Source organism: Tympanuchus pallidicinctus, unplaced genomic scaffold (assembly GCF_026119805.1).
Source record: "Tympanuchus pallidicinctus isolate F22 unplaced genomic scaffold, pur_lepc_1.0 scaffold42, whole genome shotgun sequence".
NCBI classification, from domain to species: domain Eukaryota; kingdom Metazoa; phylum Chordata; class Aves; order Galliformes; family Phasianidae; genus Tympanuchus; species Tympanuchus pallidicinctus.
Window position 1 is genome coordinate 446357 of NW_026294761.1, and position 25858 is coordinate 472214.

Here is a 25858-nt window from a genome sequence, read left to right on the forward strand (position 1 = left end):
CCTGTCGTACCCAAGCTGATGCATTGGCCACAGGAAGACAGTGAGGATATAAAGAAGTTTCCTAACAGCTCACAAAGAGATTCAGTTCGCATAGCTGGGGGTCCTATCCCCAAATTATGCTTTTTGAAGAACAGAAGGGATCGTTCCGAGGAGTAACAGCTCTCTGTGCCCAATGGCACATCCCATGCTAACAAAACACACCGAGGTCATTCGCTTGGAAGCATCTGCTGGACCAACAGAGGGAAAGGCAGAGTCAGCAACACCACGGGTTGCCTTCTGTCAGTCCTGATGCAGTTTATTAGGCTCCATGCAGAGAAAGTCAGGAACTGGACAGGACTCAGAAGGACTGGATATATCCAGGCTGGTGACATTTTCAGACTGCAATGTTCTGTTACTCCCCCGCTGATGTCACGTAGATATTTCCCTTGTCTTTTTAGCTGTCTGTTCAGATCCAAAATATGATTAATAATGTCTTCTGGACACAAATTTAAGGAATAGCAGGCTGTATGTCCAAACAGTAATTACTAACCCCAATTCCACAGTTGGAATGACTGCATCTTTAGATGAAAGGTCCCAGTTCCTCACAGAGCAGGTTCACTGCTCACCCGGGTCATGCTAAAGGAGGAGGGGAGCCAAGTTCAGATGAGATATTCGAGTGATTCCAAAGCTTGCACCTTCCTTTAGGCACACTCCACACTTGAAGCCCAACGCTTCAGAGGCCAATTGGCTGGAATGCTTTGTGGAATGGGACCGAGCGCAATGCTGCTGGAGCTGTGGAGCTCAGGTCAAGGCAACACACAACCACAACAACAAATGCAACCACAGCAGCACCCAGTGGGCAAAACTGCGATCAGAAAGAAGGGGACACGCTGTCCCTCTCAGGTCAGCAGAGCTGGGCCTTGCCCTGCAGGCTTTTTCCACCGCTTGGGAAGCTGGAACAGCTGTGGGTCTGCACCGCTGTCCCCAGGATCACGCTCTGGCTCTCTGCCTTCTTTCACTGCCCATCACTGCCTCATGGGAGCACAGAGATGAAGAGGAGCACAGTTGTAAGTGGGAATTTTTGCAGCGAGGCTCTTCCAACCCACACTAATGACTGAAGCTTGCACAGACAAGGCTCTGTCTTTTGTTTCCACCACAGACCAAACCTTTACGCCATCTCTCACATTCGTGACTTCAGTTTCATTGCTGGTAGCAGATAGATCCAGAGCTGCAGGGTGACTTTATGGGACTTTTCCCCGTTCTATCCAGCTGCCATTGCAAACTGCTCCTCAAACTAATAGGAACAAACACTGATCTTGGAGCCACAGCCGAATTCTACATGACAGAAGAGCATCTATGGATTTTCCAGCTACAGTGATTTCACCACACTACTCTGCTTCATGGTGGGCAGAGAGCCTCCATCCATCAGCCTGAGAAGTCATCTGAACCCCATCAGGGGCTGAACTCATCCCTTTGGACACTGCTACAAATCCTGAAAAGCTCCATCTGAAATAAATAAAACTCTTGGAAAGGGATGGATCAGTTCCCGTGCCCCGAGCTGGGAAGAATCCTAAAAGGACACGTTTATGGGGTGAGATGTTGTAACTGTTGGTTACTCTACCTCTTGCCGTGCAATTATTTGGGAACTTCCCCCCTCCCTCCTCTTTGTGCCGTGTAACAGCATGGGATGGTTCTCACAGAGCTCCTCCACCAGCTCATGCTGCCCATAGGCTGCACCAGGGAATGGCATTCATATGTAAACCACCACAGAGACCCCCAGATCCCAAAAACACACACACAGCACACATGGAACTGCTTTCAGGAACAGAGCAATCTGCTAAAAATATGCCCTGGAAGGGGAACTTCCAACAGCACAGCCCTTTTGGATGGGCTTTGAAAATTCACCATCAGGTTCCCCATTTGCATCAAACCCAATGGTTCCTCCCACTGCTCAAAAACAGGGAATTCAGAAGCACAGAGAAATTAAATGATGTGCCCATTGGCAGCACCAACAGCGCTGCACCAAAGGAAGAAAAGAGTCTTCCCAGCAGCCATAACTCCTCAGTGCCTACTGCTGCATTCCTTGCCATTGCACACAGCTGCCACGGCAGAGAGATGCACACCCAGCAAGCAAAGCATGATTAGATTATACTAGACAGGGGGGCTAATTGGTATTCCTTTAACACTTCTTCCCAGCAGGAAGATTAAAAAGGCCCCGTTTGTAAGAAACAGAGGGGATCCATGAACTGAAGGCACAGTGGCTGAGAGATGGAAAAGGGCTCTGCTGACTCAGGACACCAAATTCCACCGCGCCCACGCGAGAAATAACGTGTTTTGTTCTGCCATCCTTTCTTTCAGGCATCGTTTGCTTCCTTCCCCTGACAAGCAAAGCTAATTCCCAGTGTGGAAAGCTAAAGTTCCTGTCTGACAAGGATGATTTTTGCTGAGTCAAGCTCACAAGAAGGCAAAAGAAGCCAAAGAACGCCAGCAGGAAGGCAGCAATCCATGCAGAGCCAACCGTGCCAAAGGAAGGGCTGGAGGCACCATTTCCCGCTGCTTTTATGACCTTGTCTCAACTTGAGGGTGATTAAGACAGGCTATCTAGCAAGATTTGATACGTGCCCTGAAAACTCATCACAGACAGTGCGGATGGAGGTGGGGTTTTGCTGTTTGGGTTTTTGATAGTTTTTTTTGTTGTTTTTTTTTCAGACTGCTTTTCAGTCTCCAGTAGACAAGCTTTAGACAGTGATCATCTGCTCAGGCAGCTGAGGACCCAGCTCAAACTTGGCAGCACACAGCATGCACTGTCAAGTGATACCCATTAGCTCCATCCTTCTGTGTGTCATCCGTAAGGCATGGGACTTGGGGCTGAGAGCACTGGGCACATGAAAGGAAGGGAAGCATTTAAAAGCAGCTCTTCAAAGAAAAGAACGTGGGCTTCATGCAGCGGGAAAGCAGTACAGCCATCCCGACCATTACATGGAATAAGAGGGATTAAGTGCTATTGCATAAACATACAACACTGGTTACTTCTCTTGAGCAAGTGCCAAATCCCTCTTTTCAGATGCATGGAAAAATGTAGGTCAGTTCCATCTGCAGGAAGACGGCTGCACTGTCAGCGCTGTGGACATTTCAGCACTCATTTGTGCAGAGCTACGTTGGATACACTGGGGTATCCAGGCTGCAGCACGTGCAGGACAGCCTGCAGCCACTCCTTCCTCCTCATGGAACAAAACAAACAGTGCTGGGGCCTCTGTCAGAAATCAGGGCTGCCAAAGATGCAGGAGACCAGAGAGAAGGCAGGCACGGTGTGCAGAGCAGCTTTGGAAAAGACAGAAGATGGGAAAATAGGGGAAGTCTACTTACAGGCAAGGCTGTGCTGAACAGCAGTGGCTCACAGGACTCCATCCCCAAGCTGCCGATGCTCTAAGAAAGGAAGGTGGCTCAGCCAACAGACAGGGCCACTGGGCAGAGCCACCAAGTACGGCCACCAGCCAGGGACCACCACCTCCTGCACAACCTCAGGCAAAGCAGCACAGCTCTTAATTGCTCTTCACAGCAGCAGCAAAGATGCTACAACCGCTGCAGCCCAAAGGGAATCCAACGCATGGAACAACACACAGCGTATGTCGAGGGCTGAGCAGCTGCTTCCTTCTGTGCTAACTGGCAAGAGACATCAAGGACTTGGCAGATTGGCTCCAGAGAGACCTCTTAGCAAATCCCAGCAGAACAACAGGCACAATCCCACCCAGCAGAAAGCAAAGAGGGGACAGCAGGAAGCACGGGCAGCAGAGCAGGCTGTCAGCCCATGGGTACCACGATGCCTAATGGACTTAGAGGGGCTTAAAGCTGGAGCAGAGCAGCACACCACAGGGGACTGCCCATCCCTGCATGCAGACAGACTTTCTCATGAATGATTTTAAGCCTGCTCTGAATGAAAGCACCAAATGCATCAGCAGGGAGCTGGAGGGCAGCAAAGCAAGGGAGGTTAAGCATGAATTGGTGCAGAGCCCAAAGAGCAGGGGGGTACAAAAGGCACTGAGAACTGGAGAGAGGAGAGAAACGGCCGGAGGGACTTTGTACTCCTGTGTGGTCACAACATTATCTTAATACCAGCATCCAAGAGAAGCCTCTCCCCACACAAACATCCAACTTCCAAACAAGTGGATGTTTCCATTACATTTCTAGAGAATTAAACATTTCTCTGCTGCAGAACTGCCAGCAGCTGCTGGAGGTGAAGCAGGCATGTGCTGCTGCCTGGCCTGGTGTCCCTCACTGCACAGTTCCTCTTCATCTTTGCTTCTGGGTGCAAAAAGAAGCAAAATTCAGGCTGGTCTCTGTACAACAATGCAATGCACACATACACAGCCATAGGTTCCCCACTCATTGCAGGGGGGGTGGACTAAACGACCCGTAAGGTCTCTTCCAACCCAAACCATTCTATGATCAGGTGAGGTGCTGCAGCTTTGTGGCCACTGCCCTCGGACTCAATTGCTTGGCTTATGCTCTCTGCATGACTGCTGGGTCACCTCTCTCTCTCTTTCCATCCTTTTCCTCTGCCCACCATCCAGACTCTTTCTCTCTACCAGGACAGGACTAACCCTCACAGCAACCCAGCAACCAGTAGGACTGTAGGTGATCTCCATGTGTGGATCTAACACACACTGTGCCAGCTTGCCATTGCCCCAGAATGCTGCCTGGCCCTTCCTTAAGCCCTTCTCCAACCTCCTTCTATTACACTTGCATTTCTGAAGCCCAAGAACTGAGAGATGAGGCACCATAGTAGGTTGGGATCACCCTTCTAAGCCGATGAACTGTGAGATGGGGATCCCTCAGGACAACCCAGGAGCTGTGAAGTCACCTTGCTTGCACTGCTGAGTGGAGCCCAGCAGCCAGCACCCTCCTGAGGAGCCCTGCCATCCTGCTCCAGCCCTCCCTTTAACAGCAAGGTAAAACATTAAGAAGCTGAGTGCATTCCATTCAAAGTTCCCCTTCGTGTTCTGAACCTCCCCAGATACAAAGCTCATATCCCAAGTGCATATTCTCCATGTTATTAGGATAACTGCTAGTCAAGTTCAAAAGGCAGCTGGCTCCCAAGTCACCAAGCCAAACAGAGCTATAATTTCTCCTCACTGTAATTTCTCCCTATGATTATAACAGCGGTTGACTGAGTCAACACAGGCAATGTCAGCAAGCAGTTGGACTCAAGGACTGCAGATACCCAGGAAGCAGCAGCGCTGGGGGGAACTAAACGTGTGTGGGAGCTGCCATGGGACATCCAACAGGCCAGAGGATAGGAGAGCCCATAAATACACACAGCTCAGCTTTGTCCATTCTGCAGGGTGAGAAGCAGAGGGGAAATCCTGCCTCTACTGAAGTCAGGGGGAGTCAGACTGTGGGTGTCGAAGGGGATTTCGCCCATCACAACCAATAAGCAACAAAACGACTGCAGGGCTTTAAGAGACCACCCTGCTCTTAACTTCTCCAGTAGCTCCAGGGAGTGCCTGAGGGCATCAGCCTCTCTCAGGCCAAAACAAAGGGTGCCCACAAACGCCATCTTTAGCTCGATATAAACTCCATAGGCTACACAGGTGAGAAAAATACTTGTAAAGGACAATTTCAGGCTGAGCCCTTTCCCAAACTCCAGAGGATCATTCTCTTTCCACACAACATGGAATCCCTACGGCTGGAAAGACCTCTGAGGCCACCAGGCCCCACAGTGCCACTGACCCCCAGTCCACATCTCCATAGAACAGCTCTGCAGACGACGACCCCAGCGCCCCTTGGGCAGCTGAGCCACTGCACCACTGCTCTATCAGAGAACAAACTGTCCCTAACACCCAGCCAGGCACAACTTAATGCCACCCTCCCCTGTCCTACCAATACAGAAAAATGGGGAGCTCAGGGAAGCTGGACGAGCTACAGCCCCATACGCCCTTCTCTTCCAAAGTCAGCTGCGGATCATCCTGGAATCCTTCTCTCCTCAACCACTTCATTCCAACGTTAGAAATGGGCCAGAATCCAAGTCTTCCCAAAGCAATATTCTCCTGAGGCACGCAGTGCTGTTCGCCCTCTGCTGACACAACCCACAGCAATGCTGTTTTAAGGCAGGGATGGAGAAAGGGGGTGCAGCCAATGACGCTTTCAGAAGAATAATTGCATCACGGTGCCTCACTTCAGCCTCGCACAGCAAACCTGGTTTTGCTTCTTTGCATGCCAGCCAGGCCAGCTGGAGCCTCACAATGTGCCTTTGGCACTGGGGAGCAGAGACAGAAGCATCACAGCAGGAATTCCTGCTCAGAAATCAGACCCAATTTGTGAGAGGAGAGAGCTTAGGAAGAGAAGGGCTGGGCAGAAAACGGGGCTGCACTGTTTAATATCCATCAGTAACCCAATGTTCCCTTCATGGATATGCAGCAATGAGATTACTGTGAAGGGGAAGTAAATAGGAACACGGCTTGGAAACAATAGATTACATTCTGGAATTCCTGCGTGCTTCCCTCGGATGCAGCCCATGTGAGAATTAAAGGGACAACGCTCATGCGATTCAAGCTGAAAGAGACAGCACAGCCGACCCAGGCAAACCAGGGGAGAAAAACATACAGATGAGATTGGGAAGCATGGGAGAAGCTCTAAAGAGGGACTTTTCTCCAGTTTCCCCAACTCAGAGTCACGTTATGAGCACCATCACACAGACATTTAGGTACTGCAGTCATAAAGCCAACCAACGTGTGTGCAAACAGAGAGGCTTAAGCACTTCTGAAGGACAAGGACCCAGCTGGTCCCTCTGTAGTAAAGGGCTGCTTTAGAAAACTTGACTTTCTGCTCACAGTGGTTCCACGGAGGGAAATAATGCTGTCAGAGCCCAGACACAAACGACAGGGAAAGTTATTTTGATCTAATTCAACTTAGCAAGGAAGAACAAAGCGATGACTGAAGTGGACAACGTGAACCAGGTGTGCTAACAACACAGACAGCCAACTAAACAAAGTCAATGGACTGAAGCTGGAAAGCAAACCCCATTTAAGCCATATTAACTTAGATAGACAGCAGAGATTTAGAGGGGAAAAATGGATATTAGTGATAAAATTGAGAATATCCACAGCTGCATTCCCAGTTTACATTCCCTGAATGCGTGAGGTTATCTCCACACTCAAACTTCATGCTCTGAGTTGGTAACATGATGAAAAATAACTTCCCAGGTTACTTCCTGACCACGTTCACACACCATTCAGTATGGGCCAGGCCCAGAACAAGCTCTGTTTCCAAAATAGAGCCTGGCTGCATTGGCACCAGTGGCTCCTACTCCCAGTGTCAGACAATCCCAGCAGTCCCCCAGTTGGGACAGGGTTCAGAGAGCTCTTCTCGAAGAGCTGAGGATGTTCTCAATCACATGGAACTGGGCTTGAACCAAGGAGAGCGAGGGCAGCTCCTGGCTGTGCCTCACATCCCCTTGAATACACCTGGATGGGACAAAAGCCACCAGAACTTCTGATTTGTATTCTTTCATTTCTCTGCATCTCAGCTCCCCTCCTGTGGAATGGCAGCACCTCAGAATGCAGGAAAAAAAAAAAAAATGCAGTGTTCAGATATTGGGCTGCTTTACACCTTTGTTCCTCATTGCCACGTGCAGCAACACGCTGCAGGATGCCCTGGTTTACATGTGACCAATTGCACTGCAGTGCTTTATTTTCTCTTTTTCCAAACCTCCAGCCCAAACAAAGGCAACACCAAACTTCTGCAGCCAGTGTCAGTGGGGTCAGATAGTCTGGAAGTCACCTAGGAGACACTGGAGAGACAGAGAGGAACACGATGGGTGCCTGACCCTGCAGGACGCCCAGTCCATCTGCCTGTCTTTATTTTGAGATGTTTTCATTTCCTGATTTCTGTCTTCTTCCAAAAGAGGACATGAGCACAAAAGGAACAGCACTTAAATGATGATTCGAAAACCCCAGTGCCAAAACTGTGTGTTAGACTGGGATCATGCAAACCCTCAAATAAGTGGCCCAAGTTTTGAAGACACATCGGCATGCAGCTGCTCAGCAAGAACTGCGCTACGGACACCAACCCTTCCCCTGACAGCCCTGCATGATGCAGCTGTCCTTTCTCTCACTGTAAATGCAGCAACTGCTGTTCCAGAAAGGCTGAGCTCTACAGGTGAGCGAGCACAAACCTTGGACATCACGGAGGAAGGGAACAGGCACAGGGTGTCTGAGGTGCTGCTCATACTGGAGCCAGAGCTCAAAGTCAGGCTGCTTTTAGTAGGAGCAGACCTACAGGGAAAGCATCGAAGGCACAAAGTACCAAAGTCAAACTGTGCCAGCAGGGACAGCAGGAGGGAAGTGGATGACAGCTGCAGATGTGGAGACTGCAGTGTTTCATCCCCACTCCCTGCCCCTACACAAGCTTTGCTCAGCAACCTGACCAGCCACGGGAAATCCCCTGCTGCTGGTACATCCCTCACCCCTCACCGCCTCTGTGCAGGCTTTCTAGTTACCACTGGAGAAGGGTAAAGCTCTCCTGGAACAGAGAAGCAGCCAGCTTACTGATCATGGTGGTGCCCCCAGCCAGCGCAGCCTTGGTCCCCTGGAAGAAGTCATCAGCAGAAGTCATCCCCTGCTCTGGCATCTGGAAGCGGGTGTGAACATCAATCCCTCCAGGAATCACCATCCTGCCGTGGGCTTCGATGGTTTTCACTCCTCCGGGCACGATGAGGTTCTCTCCTATTTGCCTGGTGCACAGGTTGCAAACAGGTCAGACAGACAGCAGACGAGGCACACGCTCTACAAACACACACCCTGTGCCGCTGAACCCAGCCACTGTTTTCCTTTTCCATATAAAGCAAAGCGCAGGGCTGGCAGACCCAGCTGATACAGTTTTATTCTTCCCCTTGAAGCAGCTGCATAATTGAGAGCAAAGCACGCAATTACTTCGGGACCTGGGGGGAACATTAGGTTTAAGAGGAAGGAAAAGCTGGAGACACACTGGCAGCCAGTGTGTTGAAGGGACCAAGCACAACAAGCAAGCAGCTCTGCTAGGACAGGAGCGGGTCACCAAGTGGCAACGCAACACCCAGTGCTGGCTATCCAGCAGCAAGATGGATGTTAACAGGTTTGGAAGCACAGAAGAACTTTGGCCTCTGTACTCTCCTTCCATGCATAGCATGTAGCACCAACAGGAGGACACACAGTGCTGGTGGGAGCTCCTCTCACCCACTGGTTGTGAAAAACACAATGGTGGATGACATGGGGCAATTAAAGAGCTGCTTGTGGATGGCTCCTCTAACTTCTAACCTTGATGAACAAAGCACATGTGCTGCCTTTGAGAGCCAGAACAGGAAAACTCCTTGTTTGTAACCTCTGGCTCGGCTGCTTTTTTCCTAAATGTAATTTTCCTAAGAAACCTCTGATCTATTTAACTTGCCAGAAATGCATGTTTTGGGAATGCAAACACAGAAGTGCGCTGGGAAGAGGTATGTCCACAAACAGCAGCACCCTCTTTAACTCAAAGGGATTTTGGATTGATCCCTGCATCACTGAATAGCAAATAACAGCACTGTAAGAGACCCCGAGGGGTCACCTCAGTCCAATTTCCTGCCCTAGAACAGAATTAAAGGCATCCAGGTACTGAATCCTGCATTCAAAATGCCTTCAGTCATAACTCAGCTCACTGTACAACACAGATAACTCCAAACATATGTGCCATCTCAGCATGGGGCTGTTCGCATGGCTAAAATTAAGCACATTTAAAGCACCTCCTTCAACCCACACTCAAATGCCAGATCAGTTCGGTTGTGTTCGTAAGGTTCCTGCATCGATCAGGGTGTATGTGAGTGAAATACTCACTTCTCTTGGCAACCCAACCCAGCGCACTGAGGGTCCAAGCAGTGCCTTTCCCCACACTCCAGTCACAGCAAGCCATCGCGCTCACTTACTTGATGAGCCCATCTTCCATGTAGATGTCTGCATAGAAAGACTGGTCGTCATTGACAATCTTCCCACCTTTGATCAGAAGACGGTCGCTCTGCAACAAAGAAGCACACAGCAATTCCTAATTACACTGACAGTCTGCAGTGTCACCCCTGAGATGAAAGAGGAGGGCTGGAAAGAAGCTCTGCATTATTCAGGAGTCAGAACGCAGCTCCGTCCATCACCGTGCTTTCAACTGCAGAGATAAAAATGCTTTGTTTCAGTCAAGTCCTTTCATCATGTAAACGATCCCAAGGAATCAGAAGGGAAAAAGGCATTGGGTCGAGGCTTGGCAGCTTCACTCAGCCCTGCAGCACCACCATCACCTGCAGCAAAGGCAGTGCACAGTGCTCTCCGGGGATGCTTAATGGCCACCGTGCTGCTGTTCGCAATGCCTCGGTCGCATGCAAAGTTTCCCATGTGCACCCACAGGCTGCAGCCACCACTCGGCCAACTGTGAGTCAACGGCTGTCAGGGAAATGGCCCAAAGTCTGTTGCCAGGGGTTACACCACACAAACAAACCCCGTTTGTCCAACTCGGGGTTTGGGCGCAGCAGATGCTTTTACTGCCTGTCCAGATCACTACCGCATGATCGGATGGAAAACAAGCCCAGATGAGCAAAGCAAGCTGAAAAGAAGGGCTTTAAGCACAGCCTCATTAAAACACCCGCAGACTGGGAAGCAGCTTGGCAGAACAGAAAGGTAGCCGTGACAAGGCAGCTGCTGGGCGCTGCGTTTGATACACCACCCAGGTCACCTCCTGCCTTCCCAGCCAGGGCAGCTCCAAAGCAAATCTGCCCCTTTTTTGCAGCAGCTGTGAGCAACAGCAGAGCAGGCACTGCAGAGTTATGTTTGGGGACACAAGCTGGAAGTGACTTCTGTTCTGCTGGCTCCTCCATCCCTGCTATGACCTACGCTTCAATCACAGCACATACAGAGATGCAGCACTGTGTTCAAACTGCACTTGGCCCCAGTGCAGCACTCCATCCTCGTCCTCCCATATGACAAAGCTACAGCACAGCGTGGTGATGCCAAAAGTGACTGCAAGGAAGGGTAAAAAGCAGAACAGGAACTCAGAGCTGCCTCAAACTTAAGCAAATGGATGCACGACAGTGCAGCTCGGAGCCCTTATTTTGAATTAGGTCTGACAGAAGAAAGGAATCAAGCATCCTCCCAAGAAGCTCACATTTTCAGCAGTCTGAGTGCTAAAACGGCACCAGCTCCTAACTGACACCCTTAGATCCATCCTTTATGCAGCAACTGTAGGAGACATTAAATGCTTCTCCTTCCCCCTCCCTTTTTCTCCCCCTGCTGCAATGGAGAGCTTCCCCCAACAACGCCTGCTTATGAAAACCAACACACCAAAACCAAAGGAAAAGCTGAGATTTAAACACAGTAGCAGCTACAAACACCACTAGGGCCAAACAGATTGACTCAGGGCGAGAAAAGCTGCCCACCTCCCAACGCCAGGCAGCAGAGCACTGCCCTACATGCCTTCCATTCCCAAAAGCATTGCAGTGTCGGTGCCCACCTCCAATGCAGGCTCCCCGTGCTGCTACAAAGGCTGCAGCTACAGGGATGGGTTGAGCTTTGGCCACCCGCGTCACGGGCAGCAGAAAGCCCAACGCACCCAGCAGCGAGGGCCAAAGCGCGTCACGGACCGCTGGCCTGGAGGATGCTCTGCTGCTGACTGGGGCTCGGGAAGGCTCTGAAAGGAGCACGGATCCTTCTGCTCGTTTCGGCCGCCCCCGAGACAAAAGCAGGACGCAGCACCTGCACGCACGGATGCGGTCTGCAGCAAAACGATGGGAACGGGGCTGGGCTGCTGCCCCGCACGGCGCATCCAGCACGGAAATCCGAGCGTTCCGTCATCACAAAAATGCGTCAGGCGGCTCCCGGCCCACGGGAACCATCGCCGCCCGTTATGTCCCTGCGGGCATCCTGCCGTGCGGTCGGAGAGCTCTCGTACGTCCCTAAAAACACCTCGACGGCTGTCACGGCTCGGACGGCGACGGCGCTGGGTGTGTCCGCGGGGGGGGAGCCGACAGAGCGGCCGATGCCCGCAGCGCTCCGAACAGGGGAGCGCCCACCTTACGTAAGGAAAAGTTGGGGCCGCAATACCTGCCCTACATCGGCTCCCGCAACGGGGGGAAGCGAGGGAGGGGCTTTACATAACGGCGCCGGCCCCGCTCCCCCAGGATCGCGTTGCGAGAAGCTTCTGGGGAAGGGAAAGAGGGATCCGCCGGGCGGGGGGCTGCGTGTCCCCGTCCGTCCCCCAGCGCAGGAAGGGCCGCGCGCGGCGCTGATCTCATTACCCGGCCCCGAGCCCCGGCTGCCGGCACACAAAGGGCTTTAATCCCCGCGCACCCCTCCCCCTTCCCCGCGCCCCCCACTCACCGTGATCCGCGGGATGTTCTTCTTCCCCTGGTAAGACATGGTGCGAGCTCACCTCCGCTCTATTTATCCACCTATTATTATTGTTATTTTTCTAAATAAAGAAAAAGCTGCGGGGCGGATGCTGTATCCCTATTGTCTCGCGTGCGGCAAACGCTTCCCAACGGGGAAAAAAAAAAAAGAAAAAAAAAAGAAAAAAAAAAGAAAAAAAAAACACAACAGAAGAAACAATACCAAAAAAATAAAATAACAGCGATCGGCCCGAGCCCAAATCACCGCGATGCTACGGAAAGGGGCGCGGGGAGCGCCGGGGAGGCGAGCGCGGCTCTCCGCAGCGCAGTCAGCAGCAGCCCGGCGCCGCGCCGCCTTTCTTCGCTCTGCGCGCAGCTCCGCACCGCCCCGCCCCGCCCGCGCAGGGAGGGGCCGGGCACCGGCACAGCGCCAGCGGCGGAACGCGCCGCGCATGCGCAGAGAGACGCTCTTGTCGCTCGCTCCCGCCGGCGCAGCGCGCCATTGGCTGCGCGCGCGGCGAGATGCAAATGAGGCGCGGGGCGAATTGGCGCAAAGGAGGGGGGGGCGGGAAACGCCCGCGCGGCGCCGCGCTCCGGATCGGCGCTGCGGAGGGGCGCGGGGCACCGAGCGCGGCTCCGCTGCCGGAGGACGCGCCGCCCTCCATCTTCTTTGTCCCACCCCGCCCTTCTTGGCGCTGCCGACGCCTTAGCGGATGGAGGGGAAAAATAAGGCGCAGCCGCTCCCGGCTCCTTCGTGTCCCAGTCGACAGCTCTGCTTTCTCGCCGAGGCGCAGAACGAAGCCCCTTCCTGCAGCCGCTGCCGAGCTGGGTGCCGTGGGGCCGATTCCTGCCCTTGTGCTGCACTCGGTGCTTCTGCCGCACTGGGAGATTCTGTGTCCCTGTCCTTGTGCTCCTCAGGCTGGCACTTGAGGAAAGAAAAGCATCAGGCAGCGCATCTCCCTCTTTCCTTGCACGTGCAACACAAAGAAAGGGGTTCGTGGCTGCAGTGCAGGACAGGCGTTGGGAACGCACCCCCAGCACGTCTATCGTGCCTTCTGGAGAGCCCCAGCATCACAGAATGGCCGGGTTGGAAGGGACCTCAAGGATTATGAATCTCCAAATCCCGTTCCCCCCCCACACACACCGCATGCAGGGCCGCCAACCTCCCCATTGAATGCCGGACCAGGCTGCCCAGGGCCCCATCCAGCCTGGCCTCGGACACCTCCAGGGATGGGGCATCCAACACATCAGCCCGAGCCCACCTGTGTTTGGGGGTCAGGACAGCCCCATTAATGAACAACCAGCACTCACCTCCTTCCCTCGGCCACGTGCAAATTCCACATCCCGCAAAGCAAACCAAGCTGCTCCTATCGCACAACAGAGCGCTCCTTACATACCCAAGCTGCTCACAAGCCTCCACAATCCTGCTGCAGTTAATCATTACAAAGGCAACATCTGTGCAAGCAGATGACTACCAGGACCTTCCATGTGTGTTAGTTCACAGGAGCCTATGAGGGAAAAAGAGCTTTTCCTGAGTATAGGTGTGGCAGCAGGCACTGTTTAAATAGCTGATATGCCAATCAGTTAGTATCCAATTAGTAGCAAATGATAAAGCGTCTCATCACGAGAGCAGCAAAATGATTAATTTGTTAGCCTGCCGGGTTTTATTTTGATTAGAAGTGACAATATTAAAAGGGTGTAACCTGTAATCTTTCTGGTCTGCCCTGATGTTTGGAAACCTCGGCATATTTCTGCTCAGAACATGGACAACAGCACCTCCACCACATCCCTGCACGTAGGCAGTGCAGCTGGGCCTTTTCTCTCTTTAATGCTGGTTTTGCTCCTCGCCTTTGTTTCTGAATGGCTTCTTGCCTTTGCTTGCCAGGTAACAGAGCGTCTACAGCTATCAAGGAAGCCAACAGTAAGAGTTTGAGAGAGCATCAATGCTTTGTTTCTGTGATCAAAGCAGCAGATCTGAGACGTGCAAAGCCCAGCTCAAAACCCTGCTCCGAGAGCAGAAAATTCACTACAGACAGATGAACACAACTATGGGAGTAGGAAACATCCGTCTCCAGCACTCACTTGCATTCCTACCAGCTCATTTCTTCTCCAAGCTGTGAAGCAACAGCACTGGTAGCAGAAATAGAAGCATCTCTAAAGGGAAGAGGTCAGCAAAGCACCAATACTCCTAAAGCTATTCTCACCTGCTGAAACATATTTAAAATACTTTTTGGAAAGGTAATCCTTACTGCATGTGGGCCTAATTTGGAGCAGGAGTTCTTGAACTTGGAATATTTTCCATAACTTGGATCCAATTGTGACAAAAAGAAATAATGAATCTTCATGTGACTCTGAGCTTTTCCTTCCCATCACCGTGCTGCAAGAGCCTAAGTAGCACAGAATAAAAGAAGAGATTAAATGGCTGGAAACCAGGGTTGTTTCACATTCAGCATCTACACAGCACCCAATTTTAAAATCTCTATGGCTCAGTGTGCACCTAAAGGACCAGAAGTGCATCTTTCCCTGAGATAGATGTAATTGGGAGGGATGAACACAGGCAAGCAAAGCCTCAGATGAGAACAAGTGGGAACGGAGCCTGGTCCTACAGAGGTGCACCACCACGCCTCTTACAGAAGCTGATTCATTCTCCCAGCAAAGCCACCATTTGCGTGTAAACCCTTCCCATTAAGTCAAATTTAGGGAGGTGAATCCTTATGAGAAGCCAGCTGCAGGAGTCAGCTCCTGGGTTGACAGCAGCACACTGGGCTCCATAAATCCTTGCAGCCTCACATCCAGTCTCACTGCCGTAATGCTGTGCCATTACCTGCTGAGGTGCTGTGATGGGTGCTCTAGATAATGCTGGCACGATGGGTCTTCCACAGGTCTAGGAGAGGGTAATAAGGTGCTATAGAGAATAATCCCATCTTCCTTGCTGGAATGGAAGCACGAAGGACAGCTGCCCAGCCCAGCGCCCTGGCAGCAGTCACTGCAGTGTGCAGGAACCCCAAAGCAACAGAAACGCCTTGAATTATACAACATGAGCACAACTCCACTCAACGGCAGGGCAGGGGAGGAGCGCATCGCGCCCACTGCCAGCCCGACCCTGACTGCGTGCAGTTCTGTGTTAAAGGAATATCTGCCTAAACGTGCCTTCTGGAAAGGTCGAGAAGGAGAACTGCACAACAGTAGGAGAGTCTCGGAGCAGCAATAAAACAAATCATCGTAGGCACGAGTGGGAATCAGTCTCCATCAGCTCTGAGTCTTAACTTCGCGTGGTCTGTGGGAGATCACCATGCACCTAGCAGGGAGCATCATTCCCACAGTGGAGTTATTGGGAAAAAAATACCAGCAGAGTCTCTTTCTTTGTGGCATTTTAGTGTCATTGCAACAAATCCCACAGAATTTCTGCAACAACCGATTGCTTTTACTCCTACTGAATTCTTAAAGGTCTCTCCAGAAGGACACGTTGCTGGGAAGTCTTAACACTCAGAAACAGAAATAGACGTTTAAAAACGTAACAGAAATAGGGATCAGAGTTGGACTGAAAGCATCCCTGGAAGCGTATCTGAAATTCTAGCACTCGTGCATCAGCAGCCTCTCCATTTCCCTTGGGGCTGCTGGCTGCCCACAGCTCACCCTGCCTGCTGGGGAATGGTCAGAAAGGCTCTTCTTATTGCCCTGGGGCAGCAGGACTGGGCTAAAGGCCTCAGGCACTCACTGGTCAGGCTCTAGTTTTCTCTCTTGATTCTGCCATGCCTATTGCTGTGTTGGCTCTTAGTCTTGATGCCTTCAGAAGTTTCCTATGGACCAGCAGTGCTTCTTATTGAGCACTGGGAAGACGAAATGCAAGCTGGTGCATGGCAGAAGTATCAGAGAATGGTAGAATCAGATGCTTCGGTGAGATAGTACATTCTGTCTTTCCTAAAAGGCTACCAAAGAATTGCCCTTACTTAATCTCTGTAGATTAAATTAAATTGCAGACATAGACTATCCTCACCAATGGGCATCTTTGCTTTATTATCCTACAGGAGAAAATGAGAATTAAGTGTCATGCAATGGAAATGACCATAGCGGTCAACTGTGAAAAACCTTCTCAGAGAAGTAACCCCTGAATACAGAGCATCTGAGTTTGTGAGGGGAGCAATTCACTTTGCAGCCACACAAAGAGGTCAATTAAAAAAATGATCCACAAATGAGAATTAACTGCTCCTTCCTTCCATCCAGGGCAAAGAGATGAGCATCTCCAGCACAACAGGAACCAAGAGCAAGGTCCACGAAACAGCTGTTCATGGTGATTTACACCATTTCTTATCATTCCTTCCCCTTCCCCAGAAATACAGGCCAAAGCTTTGGGCCCTCAGCTATCACTCAGATATCACTCAGCCAGCTGGGTCCACCTGCAGGACACAGCACAGTCATCACTCCAGACACAGAAACAACTCAGACCTGCATTCTCCCCCCTAAGAATCAGTCCAGCTCTCCAGGAGGTGCACTGAAGAACAGGATAATGCATTTGAATGTGAATCTTACAGCAGCAAAGTTTGATATTTCTGGCAATTTGCTCCAGCTCTGCTCCTGAATGCCATCCCTTCCCACAGGAGGAGAGGGGCAGAGCTACGCTCCATGCCTGCTAAAAACAACCTGCTCGTGTCAGATGAGCCCCAGCACTGGCACGAGGGCGGCACGCAGAGCCGCCAGGCACCACATCCATCCCTGTGTTTCCAGGTGCTGCCGAAAGCCCAGACCTCCAACCTAGTTCTGCTCCAAACTGGGAGGAACAGGACTTGGCCCAAAGTGTTTATGTTTTCCTTCCAAATAAACTGGCCTTGTCTCAAAGCCCTCTGCTCGTTCCTGTGTCAGAGGAGCGGTGCGGCGGATTCCTCGCATAGCACTGCAGACCACTTGGTGATACGCTCGCTGGGCACACAGTGCATTCCAGCTATGCATGTTGATAGCTTGAGGGGAATCTGAGAAGTCGGAGGAATGTGACATTTGTGCTCATTATCATTTTTTTCCCCCTATGGTTTATTTTCCTAGTAGCCGGATAAATTATTGTGATCCATTGGAAAATCGTGCAAGTCATCCTCCTGTATAATTATTTTGCGAGCAATATTGTTGAAACAAGACTAAAGAAATTACAGGCATTGTAGCAAATTAAAATCCTAACTGCACTTGCAGCTGTCTGGAACGAGGCCTTTGTTTTACACTACAGTTCCATCAGTGCTCCAGAGTCCGTGATTTCTGAGCACTGAACGACGTGGTGCCATCCACCACTCCTCTCCAGGAGCAACCAACCTCAACCCTGAGAGATTTCAGGCTTTAGTGAGGGTTGCACCCAAAGCTTCAGGTGCTTTAGGACTCTTTCCTCTCCTGTCAGCTCTAAAACAAGAACATTTTCCTAGCCCACTTTTGTTATTTCTATTTATCATATGTAGCTTTTTTTTAATCTTAGACCAATTGTTTGCACTCGGTGCTCCACACATCCCAAAGGCCTATGGACGGGTTATAAGAGAGCAAAAGAAGGTGAAGACAGTGGCTTCTCACACAGGAAATCATGTGGATACGTCTGGCATCTAAAGATGGGTGATCCCAGGGCCCACACTTGGGCTGAAGGCTCTTAGGACCCATTCAGGGGTTGACAGGACAAGGGGGAATGGTTTTAAACTGAGACAGGGGAGGTTGAGGTTGGATTTTAGGAGGAAGTTTTTCCCCCAGAGGGTGGTGAGGCACTGGCACAGGTTGCCCAAGGAGGCTGTGGATGCCCCATCCCTGCAGGCATTCGAGGCCAGGCTGGATGTGGCTCTGGGCAGCCTGGGCTGCTGGTTGGTGACCTGCACACAGCAGGGGTTGGATCTGATGAGCGCTGTGGGCCTTTGCAACCCAGGCCATTCTGTGACTCTATGATTCAGGCTCTGTAGAAATGAGATTAAAGGCCATGAGCTTACTGCTCCCTCCCCCAGCTGGTGAAAGCCAGGCTCCATGTTGGTCTCATCCAAGCAAACCTGGGTTTGAATGTGACATCCTCACTAGAGCAGTGCTGGCCCAGCAGAGGCCACAGCCCCAAAGCACAAAGCAGCGCTCCAACACTGAACAAACAGCTGCAGGACCGGGCTCTAAGCGTCCCAACAGGGGCAGTGGGACAGGTTTAAGGCAGGAGATGGAAGCGTGGTGAATTCTGGAAGGCAGGGAGCAAACTCACCTCATCTCCCAGGTATCAACCTGCTGACGGGGCCGCGCTGCCTCGCTGTGAGGAGCTGCTCAAACTCAGCCTTCCTGCTGCCTCTGGAGATGATCTCAGCCCTGAATTATGAGGCAGCATGGCCCAGAGGCAATAAAGCAAGGCTGTGATAGATGCCTATAGAATACAGACAGAATAGGCACAAATAGATTTGATTACCCTTATCTGTGCCTGCAGAACAATATACTGCAATTTAACGTGGAATAATTGCATTCCTTTCTTTATCCTCTGGAAAGTTAAGACCCCTGAACAATAAAAAAATAGTTTGTCATTCTTGCTTTGTTAATTAATTCCATGGAGGTTAATGCAAGATCTATCGAGTGACAGAAAGGATGACTGTGCTTTAAACCCATTTGGATCCAGTCACTGGCTACGCACTTCCATGTACCTTCACTGAACCCAACCATCCTCTGTGCCTCAAGCTAAAGAAAATGAAGCATTAAGATTTCTACCCATTGTAAAATATTTTATCTAATTTCAAGATCTTATCTGTTAGAATATTGTTTCTTTCCACTACAGTTCAGATTCACATCACATGAAAATAGCATCCAGTCAATGCAGGTCTGAAAATACTGGGCCAAATTCAGTTGCAGAATTTCAGAAGGCCTTCAGCATTTCAACTCCTACCCGATTTTAATGCAGTGCTGCCTTTAATGCCATTTCCTGCAGTATTTTTATTTCAATGTATTTGATCATTTCGTAAATGCATTCCTACTGATTGCACTGAAGCAAAGCCAGCTTTACCTGCTAAGAATCTAACCACTGATTCAAGCTATAGATGCAGTCAGCTGGAAAACCATTAAAGCTAAAACACTCTCGCTATGAAGTGCCAATCCATAGCAAGACTAATAGAAGGCTGCACTTACCCAAATGCACACAGCCCCTCACAGCACAATCCACTGGCACCAGTGCTACACAAAGGTAACGAGAAACAACTCCCGTGCTGCACTATCCCATCATTTCACACCTTCACAGCTAACATTCTGTGATAAGCTCAAAAACAGAACCAACCGAAAACCCTTTCACCGAAATGTGGTCAATCTTCTGTGTAGATATCTGATTTCTTATAGATATCTGCCATTTATACTTGCAGATTTTAATATCCTGTACCCCTCAACCACACAGTAATTCATCTTTTCAGAATGAATACGTTACCTGTTTACATTTGCATCTTTTAGGACACCAACACACCAAAGTATTCCAAATTAGTCCTGAAAATGTTCCAAATTGTAAAACCTTTGACTTCCCGAGATACATTGGCCTTTATTCCTAAGGTGCTCCTTTGCCAATCTAAGACAACTAATCAGCCATGGAGGGGGAGCAGGATCATAACCGTATTCAAATCAAGGCACAGGTATCAGTAGAGGCAAACTTTTGCTCGACCTGATGAGAAGAGGCGTGGAGCATCACCCACTTCTAATTAGAGGTTGATGTGCAGAACGTCCGAAAATCAGGGCCTGCCTTTGTGATCTCACAGTAAACCACAGCTGTTCACACACACAGGCGTGTGTGCATGGAGCCCTCAGGTTACTGTAGTAGGAAGAATCAGAGAAGGGTCTGACGTGGGGAGGATAAGAGCCAGCAATGCTCCTGGTAACACTTCACATTTCTGACAGCAGGTGAAACCAGGGAACCGGCCCGTATCACAAATTCCAGACAAACTCCCAAACGGTTTCATTAGTGAAAATCAAGAGGCTCATCTCAGAAGCTCAGAAGAAAGGAATGCTCTTTAAACCCACTGGGGCCCTGCTCAGTGCAACTCTACCCCACATGCTACTAGAAATTCACCAGTTTGCTGGTTGGTGCTTCATTCATTCTAGCTGTTCCACAGGAGCCAGACTCGTCGGAGGAACACTCTGAGTATTTCATGGCTCAGATAGGAATAAAGCCTGCTTAAATCTATTTATGGAGGGGGGAAAAAATTGTGCACGGTCAGCTTGAACCATGTGGCTTAACAGGCTTTTGCCTCAGGAAAAGGATAGGTTTATTATACCATGACACATACAAAGAGTGAGAAAACAGCTTCAGGAGCCTTAAAGGATCGGGAGGAGTTCAGCAGATTTCTTAAGAGAACACCACACTCCTGCTAAAGCCCTGGCACGTTTTCCTGAGGCAAAAAATGCCCCTGTAGCCAAAGGCCTTCATCAAAATTGGCTCTGAAATGTAGCTCCCATGGGTCGCTCGGAGTCTCCCCTCCCCTGGGAGGAGGAGGAGTGCATTGCTGAGCTTCCCCTGGAAGAAACCTGCAGGGAATCGATCCCTGTAGGTGGAGGCTCACTGATGTTCTTTTGCTTACAATTGCGTTTCTGTTCCGTGAGCTGCATTCAGTGGCTGGGTGGGGCATTTTGCTACCGCTGTGCTGGGGAAACAAAAAAAGTCAGTCTCTGCCACCAAATGGGAAGGCAGGGCGGGGAAAGGAGGGTGTCTGTGTGTGCAGGGGCTCCTTTCTTCTTCTGCCCTCCTCCCCGTGCACATACACACACACCTGCAGAGAGCACAGGGATAACATTAAAGGTCTGCCAAGGAGGCTGTAGTAGAGATGCTGCTTCTTAGGGGAAGACACTGACTGCTACGTACATGCAAGCGACAAAAGCAGGAAACGCAGGGTGGAAATGATACGTCCCTCCTGCAGCCCACTGCATGTGCAAGCTGCAGCTCTGTCAGACACACACACACATATGTGCACCCACCTTGTCATTCAGGTTCTGCAGTGCCTCCTTCCCAGTGGCACTCCTGATCTCCACCTTTCTTCCGAAATCAACAGATGGTTCCCCTCCCTTCCCACTCTGTCTGGAATAGACAGACTGAGCATCCGGACCCAAGTGGGCGACATCCTTCTGCTTTGCCACCACTTTGTTAGATCCGCGGCCCACCGAGAGGGAGTCGAAGTCGATGGTCTTGTTCTCCAGGGAGCCTTCCACCGGGCAGAACATGCCACAGAATTTCTGCCGGGGCTTCGGACTGCCCGAGCCCAGGTTTTTGAAGAAGGCTGGCACTTCTTCCTCCTCGCCTTGCCGGCCAGACTGCTTCTTCTCAGCCATGGCTCGTGTGATCTCCCTGCTAAGGGGAAATAACAACAGCGGTAACCAGGAGGATCCTTCACACACACACACACACACACACACACACACACACACAAGCAAAAAGAGAAGGAAAAAAAAAAGAGATCGCTCAGGGTCCTAGAGACACGGCAGCATCAATGGCAGAGGGCTGTGCCTGGCAAATCCCCTGCCCCCATCGATACAATATAGTCTGTGGCTCGCTCTCTTTTCTTTGATGCAGTGCAAAGTTGAGGGAAGGTTGGGGCAGATCCTGCTGCAATCAAGGGAGGAGGGTTCAAGTTCCCAGCATCCAGATGGGGAGGGAGGGAGAAGGAGAGAGAGAGAGAAAAAAAAATCCTCACTCTGCAGCAGAAACTGGGGACTGATCCGGAAGTGATGCGAGTGGTGAATTGGCAAATGGACTCGATCAGGTTGGAGCCCCCATCGGTGCTCGCCGCCTCCTCCAGCGCGCTGCTCTCGCTACAAGTTGCGGAGAGACTGGCGGAGCCCGAGCACCCCCCGCACCTCCGGAGGCGTGTTCCCCACGCGGGGGAGAAAGGATCGCTTCCTTCCTCCCCCCACCCTCTCTCCTACCTCCCCCAGCCCCGCAATGGTGGAGTCGGGGAGTGCTCCGGGTATCCTATTGTTCCTCACTTTTCTCAAGGCAGCGCAGCCGGAGGGCGGGGAGCGGCGGAGATCGCGGCTGGGCTCCTGGGGCCGGCGGGAGGCTGAGCGCTGACTCATCTTTCTGGGGTTTGGGGCATCGCTGGTGCCGGGCCTCTGATAGTCCCTCTTGGGGAAGGGGGGAAAGGGGCTGATGGATGGCACTGGAGAGAGAATGAAAAAGAGAAACAGATGGGAGAGGGGTGTGGGAACCGAGGGAGGGGAGAAAATGAGCCGTTAACCAGCACTTACCTCGCGAAAGCGAAATTAGTGACCTAGCAAGTCAATTAAGCCTGGGCAACGGCAGAAGCCCCCCAGTTCCTCCCCGGGGAGGGGCGGCGGCCCGCAGCCGTGCGGGGGGGCAGAGCGGCGGCGGCCCCCGCCCGGCGGAGCTGTCCGTTCAGCACCACCCGCGCCGCGGGGCCCGGCCGCCTCCTGCTGCGGCAGCCGGGATCGTCGCCGCCTCATTCCGTCGGGTTTGCCGCTAAACCGACGGCCCCAGAGGGTGCCGATCCGAGGGAGAGTTGTCCCTGTCGTTTCTGTGGGGTATTTTCTGCGAGGCCGGAGAGATGGGTTACGTGGGAGATGTTTTTATGGCAAAGGTAAGCGGTGAAGCACGCAGTGGTGTTCACTTGGTCTCCACCTGATACACGTTATCAACACCACTGACTTGGGCCTGTAAGGCTAATTCATGTGCAGTATTGCTCCGAACCAAGCCCAATCACCAAGCTATGTATTACTATGCATTATTCATTGATATGCATCTTTGCACATGCACATTAAATGGTAATTTAGAGGCATCTGTGTCCAAGCGGTTACCCAGCACCTTAGCAAGACTCAGACCCCAAAAATATCAAAAGCAGTAAATAAATGATTTACAAAAAAGAAATCTCAGAGCTCTCTCTCCCCTGTGAGCAACACCCAACTCAATGCATTTTTACCAATAGGTGGATGGAGAAAAAAAGAATCACCCAAGGTCACAAACAAGTGAAGCCCCATAATAAATGCACAACACAATGCATTAAGACTCCAGACTAAAAGGAAAGAAAAAAGCCTCGAGCTTGGCCTTGAAGGATGACGGCGATGTGCTCTGGTAACTAATGAAGGAGGGAGGAGGCCTTCGATAGACGCCCTTGGGGGAAAAGCTCCAACCCTTTCCCTTCTGGGACTTGGACAGAAGATCAGCCAGGCTTGTGATCACAGGGATCGCAGGTGCTTTGCTGGGAATTGGAGGCCAACATATGGTCTCTCAGGTACCCTGAAGTCCTGTATTATTTAAGGTTTATAAATATTAATGGTCATAGCATTGCTGATCAGGCAATCCACAGAAGCTGCAGAGTGCTGATGGCCCCAGCGAGCTGGAAGCCTCGAAGCGACTGTGTCGACACGTTCTGCAGCTTGCTGAAATGCACGCAGTGGCTTTCAGGGAGAGCCTTAAATCGAGCTCATTCATCACTTGGCACATCCCTGGAAAACGCTCCGATGGCCCCTTGTGAAAGGACAGCAGGAAAACAATCTGCCAAAAAAGCCAGGCTGGAGGCTGGGAAACGGCTGAGACAAGAATCAAATCCTGCAGATGAGTCTGCAACTTCCAAACACCTCAGACCTGACGAAGGTCACTCCCAAAAGGATGGTGGAATTACTGAAAGGCACCTTTGACGAATCCTTCTGACCGGCTCTTTCACAGAAGCGGGACGCACAAACACTCTGTATCTCTGTGGTCCATTTATGGATGCTGAAAAACCATGGGGTAACTTTTTAAAGGTTTCTACTCCCACACCTGAAACTCAGGTAACAAATCTTGAGAAATGTTTAATAGCAGCTAATTCAACTCTTCTTTTTTTGTTGCTGTTGCTATTGTTATACTTGAAGTAAAGCATTTTGATACGTCTGCATGCCCCCATAGTTCTACTACTTCTCTTATAAAAGGAATGCAATTATTTGCAGATAAACTATTGAGTGATACATGAAGAAAAAAAAAAAAAGATCTTCAGTTAATATTATCCACACCTGCTATAACAGAGATGGAAATTGAATGTTATCATAATGTTGGCTTTTCCCAATATCAAAACACCCTGGACAAGTGACTTCTAGTCATATTATCTCAACTGTAAATAAATAAAGTGACGAATTGAGGACTTGCACAGCTTACCCCAAACTGCAGAGGAAAGAAGTGGCAGAATAAGCTTAAATTAAGATTCTTGTATGCTCGTACACAGGAGTTCTAAGTGACACAAGTACTCACTACCTTATGCCCTGCAGCAGCACATGAGAGAAGACAACTCCTAACTGAAGATTACAGCCGAGTCCACAAAGACAAGAAAAAGGATCACATTAAGAACTGAAGGACTTCACAAAGATCCCTTTGCCAAAGGGAAACAAACAAACAAACAAACCGGATGCAGAGGGGAAAATGTGAGCACAAAGACATGGAGTAGGCAGACTCTTTGCCAAGCAAGTGGGAAACTGAGTCTCTTCCCTTACATACTGATGCTTCCACTGTGCTGCCATATTCTAACATCTGCGGCCTGCCCAGACAAACCCAGGAGCTCAGGGCTCCTCTGCCAACCTGCTCTGCATCAGTGGCTCCAGTGATTCCTGATCTCCAGTTCCATCTGGCTGAGATGCGCCCACTTCTCGTGTATCACACGATGAATGATGCTCTATTAAATTTCCTTGCTGTAGTTACTTGCATGTGCAGGGCAAAGCTTGATTTGAAATGGAAACAGTGCAACGTAGCTTGATGCTGACTTATTTGTCTACCATCCCCGTAGCTGAGGGGGCTGCTGCAAAAATAAACTTCAGATACTAAGAATGCAGTCAGAAATTACGGCACTATATCCTGCCATTAAATTGACATTATCAAATCGACAGCAACCACTTCCAAATCTGGGGCTCTTCCTACTGCAGATGATTATCAATATTTCTACTGGGTGCAAGATTTATCACGAAAAGATCCCTTGGAAATACAGATTCTTGCAGAGGCAGAGCTTTATAAAGTCAAAGCCTTACCAGGGAGAACAGCAGCCACCCACAGAAAGGAAGCAGGTGTATGTGCCAAACCACAGGCTTACATGGAGTGGAGCACAGGAGCAAATTCTAGCAAAGAACTAGACATCTTTATTTCAATGCCAGCCCTTCCATTAAGCCTAATTGGCTCATAACTTAAGAATACAGCTCTGTGCTCAGAACTAAATCAAATTGATACAGCATTTTCAGCTGGGTCCAGTGAGAGAGAGGGGACACAGCAGTGAAGTCAACTGATCGCTCACACTGAACGTAGAGGAAAATCGTGGTGCCTGGGAGCACGGGGCTGAGAAGCACAGCTCCATCGAATTTCCCTGCCTGGCCACACGCTGGGGCAGCCCACCTTCCTCTCCTTGGCTGTGCCCTACCTACTGCTGACCTCTGCATCCGATTCTGGAGTTTTCCTTTTCTAAGGTGTAGGTTCACCACAAGAGCTGGCAGTGATTAACTGCACTTCCAGAATATTCCTGGAACATCACAAGTCAAGCCAAATCTTTAAATGCTTGACTGGGTCGGAATTGTTCTGGCACAGCACAA

General features: G+C 50.5%; 1 protein-coding gene across 4 annotated transcripts in view; it reads right to left on the bottom strand.

The window, feature by feature from the left end:
• The window catches only part of DPYSL2 (dihydropyrimidinase like 2), a 44502-nt gene extending 22012 nt beyond the window's left edge, over positions 1–22490 (bottom strand). The window contains exons 1-4 of one of the 4 annotated variants that reach the window (XM_052702017.1): positions 22286–22490; positions 21281–21650; positions 9914–10002; positions 8526–8710 (exon numbers count right to left, since the gene is read on the bottom strand). In XM_052702017.1, coding sequence (XP_052557977.1) covers positions 8526–8710; positions 9914–10002; positions 21281–21631 — 625 coding nt within the window. In that variant the 5' untranslated portion in view covers positions 21632–21650; positions 22286–22490. Of the gene's footprint in view, positions 1–8525; positions 8711–9913; positions 10003–12344; positions 12719–21280; positions 21702–21993; positions 22108–22285 lie in introns of those variants that run through there. The other 3 variants (XM_052702019.1, XM_052702020.1, XM_052702021.1) reach the window with 3 other exon arrangements.
• Between the last annotated feature and the right edge of the window lie 3368 nt (positions 22491–25858).